Here is a 7982-nt window from a genome sequence, read left to right as displayed (position 1 = left end):
TAACATGTTCAGGCTTCTCAAAGAACCCATCCATGATCATAACCCTATACAATGACCCAGGAAACTTGGTTTACTCCCACTGTTCTACAGCATGCTATCAAATCATTTGAAAACTATAAACCTGCCTGGTGAGACTAAAGTGTGTGGACCGTGTACTTCACCTTATACCTGTCACTGCAGGGATATATTGATAGAAAAAGCAGTTTCAAAAATGAAAGAATGGATGCCACATGGAATACCTGTCATCTGTTAGATGGAACCCACAATAAGGAAAGATATGTCTCCCAATGAAAGAGCAACCATATCATTTTATTGAATTACACAGAAAGTAAAAAAAAATGTTACCATAAATTTACATATTTTAGATATACGTGTTAAAGGAGGAAAGCATATAAAAAGCATACAAAAAATAAACACCATTTAAGCAAAATCAACTGCCTTGACCAGACAGAATGCAGTCCAACTACTTTGTTAGTACATGTTGCAGATTAGGTTGACCATGTAGACATACATTTAATGTACAGTGGGATCTGCTCTTGCCATGAGAAACTTTTTTGTATTTCTCTCTGGTCTGATCAGAATAATATAACATTTTGGGAAAAAAATTGTTGTAATTATGCCAAAACTGGAAGCCAGAATTGTAAATATTTCTACAGCTACGGTGTACTTTCCTGGAGTGCTAATGTAAGCTGGGATGAATGTTAGCCAAACAGTGCCGAAGATAATCATGCTAAAAGTGATGAATTTAGCTTCATTGAAATTATCTGGCAATTTTCTAGCAAGGAAAGCAAGTACAAAGCAAAAACTTGCTAGGAAGCCGATGTAACCCATTAGACAGCTAAACCCAGTAATGGAGCCAATATCACATTCTAAGATGATTTTGGAATTCTGATATTTTGTGTTTCTGGATGGGGCTGGAGGAGCTATGACTAACCAGATAATACATATTAGGGCCTGAATTAGAGTGAATAAAAACACAGTTCCCCTTTGCTGTAGAGATCTAAACCACTTCATAATGTTTTTCCCAGGTAAGGTCGCTTTAAAGGCCATAATGACAACAATAGTTTTCACCAAGATACAAGAGATGCATAAAACAAAACTGATGCCAAATACAACATGCCTCAGGATGCAAGTCAGATAGGTGGGTTTTCCAATGAAACAAAGGGAGCATAGGAAACAGAGAATTAGAGAAATAAGTAAAAGAAAACTCAATTCAGAGTTGTTTGCCTTCACAACTGGAGTTTCCCGATAGTAGATAAACACTGATAGTACAGCTAATGACAAGGCAGCCCCAAATAATGCAACTGCTGTCAATGCAATTCCCAAGGCATCTTCATAGGAAAGGAACTCAACTTCTTTTAGAACACATTGGGTTCTTCCAGGATTTGACCAAGAATCAGGCTGACATTTGTCACATTCATCAGCATCTAGAAATAAGAAGCTCTGGTTTAAGAAAATAAATTGAATTGAAAAGTAATAGAAGACATTCCTCTTAGTTAACACTGACAGTGGCCAGAGCTTCTGTTCCTGTAATTTCTGCCCCAGGTAAAGCTTCATTGTGCTGTGCATAAAATATCAAGAACACAATTTTTCCTCTATATCTTAGAAGTAGAAATACTTCCTATTGCCCTTATTATGACTAGGCTGGGCTACAATAAAAAAAAATATAACCTCTAAAAACTGTTGCCAGCATTTCATAAAATGATGGGACTTCATTGTACACAAATTTAAAACTACACATAAAAAGACTGTGTATCTGAATGTTATATATACCAATATATGCATTGTATTGGGAATGAATGAAGAAAATAGAACATTAATGATCTAAATGTCATAAGCACGTATATTTAATTAAAGCACTAATTGGTAACATTTGAAATGAACTAGAATAACTCTTTTTTTTCTTTTTGTTACTCTCTGAAGGCTTCAGAACTTCAAAATGAATAACAAGGAAAAGAATAATTTCAATCATTTCATCCTTCTCTGGAATAAATAAAGAGACATACAAAGTGGAATATAAACACAAAATTACACAAATAAAACAACCTAGTGCTGCTGCCTAACAGCTGCCGAAGGTTGGCTCTAAATCTGAATCTAGTTGTGCAGTTTGCACATTCTCCATGCCTTCATAGTTGTTTCTCCATTTACATCTATTTTTCATCACATCATAAATATATGTAGGCCAATTTAATTAGCAATTCTAAATGGCTACAATATCTGTGATTTGGGTATCTGGGTAGTGTGGTTTGTGATGGAATGTAGAGATAGACTCTTGGCATCTAGAAAAAATCCTTTTGTGTGTTTAGTGTTTATATCCAGCTGATTCTGAAATCTACTTCTTCTATTAGTTAACTTTTGTTGCATGATTTCTGGTAGCTTACTTCTAAATATCTCTTCAATAAGTTCATTGTACTTTTACATTCACAATCAAACTTAAGATCACGTCTTTTAGATTTATACGTTTTTATAGTCTTTATGGAATGTTTCATTTTCTCAATATCTTCTTTTTGTCTTGTTAATGGTAATTTTTTATTTCTTCATATACACCTTGGTTTTGTTACAATATTTTCTTTTTTCTAATAAAAATTAATGATTGACCAATTGTCCAACATATTAAAATGTCACTTAGTCAGTCATTTTGTAACCTTAGTCCTAAACAGGATTGCGTGGGTCTGCAGGTGTGTATCAAAGTTAGCATAGGGCACAAGGCAGAAAGAAAACCTGGACAGGACACCAGTCCATCACAGGGCAAAAACACAAACATAAACCCACCAACATTACTAGGTCCAATTTAGCATCGCCAATTCACCTAAAATGCATGTCTTTCGACTATGGATGTAAACCGGAACACCTGTAGGAAACCCACACAGACAAATGTTAAACATGTAACTTCTAGTAATTTACCACAATTGAATGGAGCAGAGTGAAGTATTATCTGAAAGCATCTGGAACAAAATAAGATGCGACCATTATAGTGTACCTGTGAATATCCACACTAACCGATTTTGGTCTAATTTACAAACTACTGAATCTGCCATCAGTGTAGGAAGAAACCAGAATGTCCAGAGAAAACCTACAGAAGTACTGGGCAAACATACTGTACTTGGAACCTAACCATGGCTCCTTAGATCTTTACAGCAGTGCTAGCCAATTCATTTCTAAACAACCCCATGTTGTATATATTTTGAGTACAAAAAAGAAAAACATACCTGTCTTCCCACTGATTTCGCCTTCTGCACATGGGATGCAGTCAAAACAGCAAACTGGCTCACCCTTTCTCATGGCTTTTCTTGTTCCAGGTTGGCAGCTTTTACTACAGACAGACTGTGGAGGCTGCACATAAATACAACAGTAAAAAAATGCTTTTTGGTGAATAAATTCAGAAATCATGTTGGTTTAGCTAGTCATATTAAAAGTTGTTTAGAAGTTCAACAGCTGAAGAAGTATGAGAGATGAAAGTCCAAATATTGCAGGACTGATCGTGGTATTCTTGCTTTCTGTCTTGTTATAATAAGTCTTCTGTGTTGTTGTTAAAGTGATGTGGGAGGGTGTTTGTCTTTACCTACAGTGGTCCAGGGTAAACATCGTCGAGATTTCTTATTTAGAGAAACTACTTCAAGTTCACTCCTATGGAATTTGCATATTCTTCACAAGTTCTTACCCTTCTCTCCCAATATTGATTGACATCTGCATATTTTCTTGTTGACTTGTGTGTCTGTGTGCCCTTCAATGACCTGGTAGGATTGACAGGATTAAGTGGACATGAAAATGGATGGATTGATGGGAATTAATCATGGTATGTATTTTTAGAATGTTAAGCCTGTCTACTCAAAATACAGTAGTTAAGCAAGAACGGTTTTTAATAGAACTTGAGCTTGATTTCCAGTATCTTTCTGTTTGAGTGAGCAAATACTGTGAAGTTCATTTGAACAAACTTGTATAACTATTTTATTTTTAAATGTGTTCAGTGAAAACACTCAAAAATGTACATAGAGGATGGTGTCCAGCATGGACTAAAGCACCACAAATTTGAAACATTTGTTTAGTAACTGAATATTTACAGTAGGTTAGCAAACTTCAACATGGACACCACTGGTATTTTAAACCTTTTTAACAGATATGACATGTACAGTTTATGCTGTAGTTAATGCATAGAAAATATCCATCATAGCTTATTGATTACTGCTTAAATTACTTAAAAAACAATTTTCTTCACTTTTTGTAATTCAAAATGTGTATTCTATTTAAATAATCATGACATATACTTTTTCAGTGACCAAAAGAAACATATGACAAGTTATATTTAATTATTTTATTTTGTTATTTCATTCAAATCAAAACATTTTAAATTAAAGTAAATCAACTTTAAAACTGACATGGAATAACGTCAGAATTCTGGAAACCTACTTTTCCAGTAGCAAAATTCCAAAACATCTCATTTTCTTTAAGAAAAAGCTCCTTTCCAGAGTCAGAGGCTTTGTCAAAAACTCCAACGGTTTTAATTTCAGTATTTCCATCACTGTTTAGTTGCCAGTTTACAATGTCGTAGGTTGCGAGGGCATCTCCGTTCTCATCAAAAGCAACTCTTTCGCCTGAATGTGTACTAAAACTGACTTGTTTCAGGTAGTGATGAAGCTAAGAAAAAATACATTAATTATATGTTGTTGTATGTATATTTCCAGACATTAAAAGAAAAAAAAGTAAATACTGATCATTTCATTTTTTCTCTTTCTAACATTTTACACACTAGCAATCGGAGATTTTAGGAGGTCAAACATGCATAGGAATAATTAAGAAAGAGACATTTTTCAGAATAGATTTCTCTAGACAGTAGTTGTTCTTTCCCTAAAATGGAGAGTTTGATTTTTGAACAATATGAAATATTAATTTTTCAAATTTACCTTTAAACCATCCACAGTAAAAAAAAAAATTTGAATGAATGTAATTAAAATTTTTATTTTAAAGGTATAATTTTAGTGATAAATATTAATAGGATGTTATTTAATGTATTTTAATATAGTGTATAATTTAAAACAAATTTTAATTTATACTATGTGATATTATCAAACTGTTTAACTTTTTGTATTTGTACTTAATGAATGTTATCACAGTTAGGGAAGGGGAAATGTAAGCTTTACCTGCCATGGTTGTACATTTGCAATGTCCGCACAGGAGTTGTTCTCAAATGGACCGTTTCCTTTTTCACAGGAATTCAAATTATGAAGTGCATGTGCAATTGCATATACAGCTTTATAAACATTGTAGGAGGCTCTTAAGTCTGAAACATCACTATATGCTGTTTGGGTGTTATTGATATTCTCTTCTCCTGTGCATTCTTTCCAACTAAAGGAGTTTGTAATGTTTTCTGAAAATCTGCATTCAAACATTTTTTCCCAAAATTGTTGAATTACATTTTTCCCAGAATTTATATCAGGGTGAACATGAAGGAGAAATTCTTTGAGTCCTGGAATGTTTCCTCTGCGAATGGCAATGCCTATTGTTCCACCAAATGATCTGAAATTTTCTTTGCTTGATAGAACTGTTGATGTACTCCATCCTTCACTTGCAATCCACTGTCTGTCAGTAATATTCTGGCGCACTGCTTCTCTGACTAAAGCAATTACATCCACCCCAGATGAAAATACCGTAATTACTTTTGCTGTTGACTTTTTTATAGTATTAATTATGTGCTGCACTTTGCTTATTTCATTAACTTTTGGGATGGTCTCAGAGAATGATATGCAACCAAATTTTGCTATTTCCTCATAAAATGTTCTCACAGCATATTGTCCATAATCATCATCACTTCCTATAATACCAACCCAGGACCAGTTAAAATATTTAATTATTTGTGCCATAGCTTTGACTTGAAAAGTGTCACTTGGGATTGTTCTAAAGAATGAAGGGTACTCTTGTTTATTGCTTAAGCAGGCACATGTGGCATAATAACTCACCTAAGAATAAAAATAGCCGCATTAGCATTCTTTAAGGAATAATATGAATATAAACAATAAATTCAATGCAGAAATTTCAGAAAAGTGACTTATTTTATTAAAGGGAAACAAAAAGGAAATTTTATATTGTAGTAAAAAAGTTATTAAATATAATGTTTGTTCCTGTAACAACAAAGCCATGGTGGAGTTAAGGAACATTTATAGATTGACTACCTTTATTGTTTTCTGTAGTTTTCAGCTATTAAGAAATATTTATAAAGAGTGTATATACTCTATATACACAATGAAAAAAACTATTCATTTCAACTGATATAAAACAGGTTACAGATATGCTACAACAATAACTAAATCACTGAAGCGTTACCAGTGGCATACGGAAAAGGCCAACCATTCTTGAGAGAGCAATAGAATGCGTGGATCCTGGATCACCAACTATAGCAAGAACAGGAGGGATGCCACTGCAGTTGTATTCAGTGCTCACTTCATCTAGACCACCAACTAAAGTGACGGCCGCTCGGAGGGCAACTGGTAATCTAACACAATTGTCAAAGATTCTGTATCCCAGGGTCACATTTGGCAGGAGTGTCTGATCCTTGTTTATTTCTTCAATAGCAAACACCATTGTTTGTGCCCACTGAAACACAGAGAAGTCTAGGCTGTCAAGAGAAAAAGAAAATCTTTTTATTAATATATAACACAGATATACATATAAATTGATTATTTCCAACAACATATGTTACTGTTGCTTGAATATTTATTTTGAAAAGTATTTGACTTATGTGTAATATATATATACTACGTAAATACTTTAAAATACATTTTTATAATTATTAAAATATATTTTTTGGATGCTACCTTGATCTTTTCAACAAGCAAAATGAATTTAAAAATATTAAACCTGCAATAAATGACACAGTTTCTCTATAACTCACCTTTCACATTTCCACTGTTCTGGTTTAGATTTAAAGGACAACTCAGGAATAATAGTTTTAAAACTAATTTCAAATAGCCCTCCTAACATAACATGTCCTTTTTTGTACATTCCATTTAAGTCAAAATTTTCCTGTAGTTTGCATTTATGATCCATATCGGCCATAATTGAAATGATTAAGCAAAGGAAAACCTCAGACACGAACAGTATGCAATTCATTTTAGAGCCCATTGATAAGTCAGTATTGAAGAAGTATTTATAAATAAGAAATGCAGTGGCCTCTCGAGAACAAGAATAATTTCATTGGAATTAAAAAGTCACATGCCTCTTTTTGAATAAATGCTAAGCACTTTACTTGTCTGTATTTAATAAGCTATATACAGTATAAAAACAAGAAACTAATATTTAGAAAACATTTGAAAAATATCTTTTTCCTGTGATATTGTAAAGTAGCTTCAATGTAAAATAGACATTAAAGTGATTCTGATTTTTGTTCATTTGTAGTAAATAAAGTGATGCATGCATGACATTTTAGTTTAAAATAATGACTGCATATTTCTGCTTCACAGCTGCTAATTTGAAAACACAAACTATTATTTAAGGTTGCTATTAGGAGGAATACTATTTGTCATATTTCAGACATCACATTGAAGAGGGTTTAAAAATTAATCTGAATGACTTTTCAGGAAGCAGAATGAAGAGGATGCCAGTTGCTTTTAAAAAGATTTATTAAACATTTTTTAAAAGAAGTTTGCATTGTTTTCATAGAGAGATGTAACAATTTGACAATTTCTTGGGTTACTAGGATTAACGTTGTCTAAAAGGCGTTGTGCTTGTTTGTGATGTAATGGGACACATCTTATGGGACGACAGAGATCCGATTTTTCACACATCCAAACTTTAAACTAAAAAGGAAAGACACAGTTTGAGAATTAAAAGGTTTTGAAAAAAATACCTATTTTCTGACTTATTCCATTATTGTTCCTGTCTTGTTTATCCCTGCCATACATGCATATACAATGTTATACAAGGGCTTATAGTACATACAAACTGCCTTCATTCCAGACTACAGAGGGCCAGAGCCTACTCTGGCATCA

General features: G+C 33.2%; 1 protein-coding gene across 1 annotated transcript; it reads right to left on the bottom strand.

The window, feature by feature from the left end:
- Nucleotides 1-513: 513 nt before the first annotated feature.
- LOC120530693 (extracellular calcium-sensing receptor-like) lies at nucleotides 514-7023 on the bottom strand. Its single transcript, XM_039755166.1, has 6 exons — nucleotides 6887-7023; nucleotides 6319-6610; nucleotides 5139-5954; nucleotides 4408-4635; nucleotides 3210-3333; nucleotides 514-1427 (listed from the first exon to the last, which is right to left on the bottom strand). Exons 1-6 carry the CDS (start codon nucleotides 6994-6996, stop codon nucleotides 514-516), a joined length of 2484 nt encoding a protein of 827 aa, XP_039611100.1. The 5' UTR covers nucleotides 6997-7023.
- Nucleotides 7024-7982: the final 959 nt, after the last annotated feature.

The sequence above is a fragment of the Polypterus senegalus genome, chromosome 1 (genome assembly GCF_016835505.1).
Source record: "Polypterus senegalus isolate Bchr_013 chromosome 1, ASM1683550v1, whole genome shotgun sequence".
NCBI lineage: Eukaryota > Metazoa > Chordata > Cladistia > Polypteriformes > Polypteridae > Polypterus > Polypterus senegalus.
This window is presented reverse-complemented; position numbering and strand designations above follow the sequence as displayed.

What these genes read in the sequence shown, in the direction of transcription:
- LOC120530693 (XM_039755166.1), bottom strand. Translation starts at nt 6,996, where the DNA reads ATGTACAAAAAAGGACATGTTATGTTAGGAGGGCTATTTGAAATTAGT. An exon ending in CAAATGTACAACCATGGCAG is followed by an intron (nt 4,636 to 5,138) that starts GTAAAGCTTACA and finishes ATTTTTTCTTAG; the next exon opens with CTTCATCACTACCTGAAACA. An exon ending in GGAATTTTGCTACTGGAAAA is followed by an intron (nt 3,334 to 4,407) that starts GTAGGTTTCCAG and finishes ATTTATGTGCAG; the next exon opens with CCTCCACAGTCTGTCTGTAG.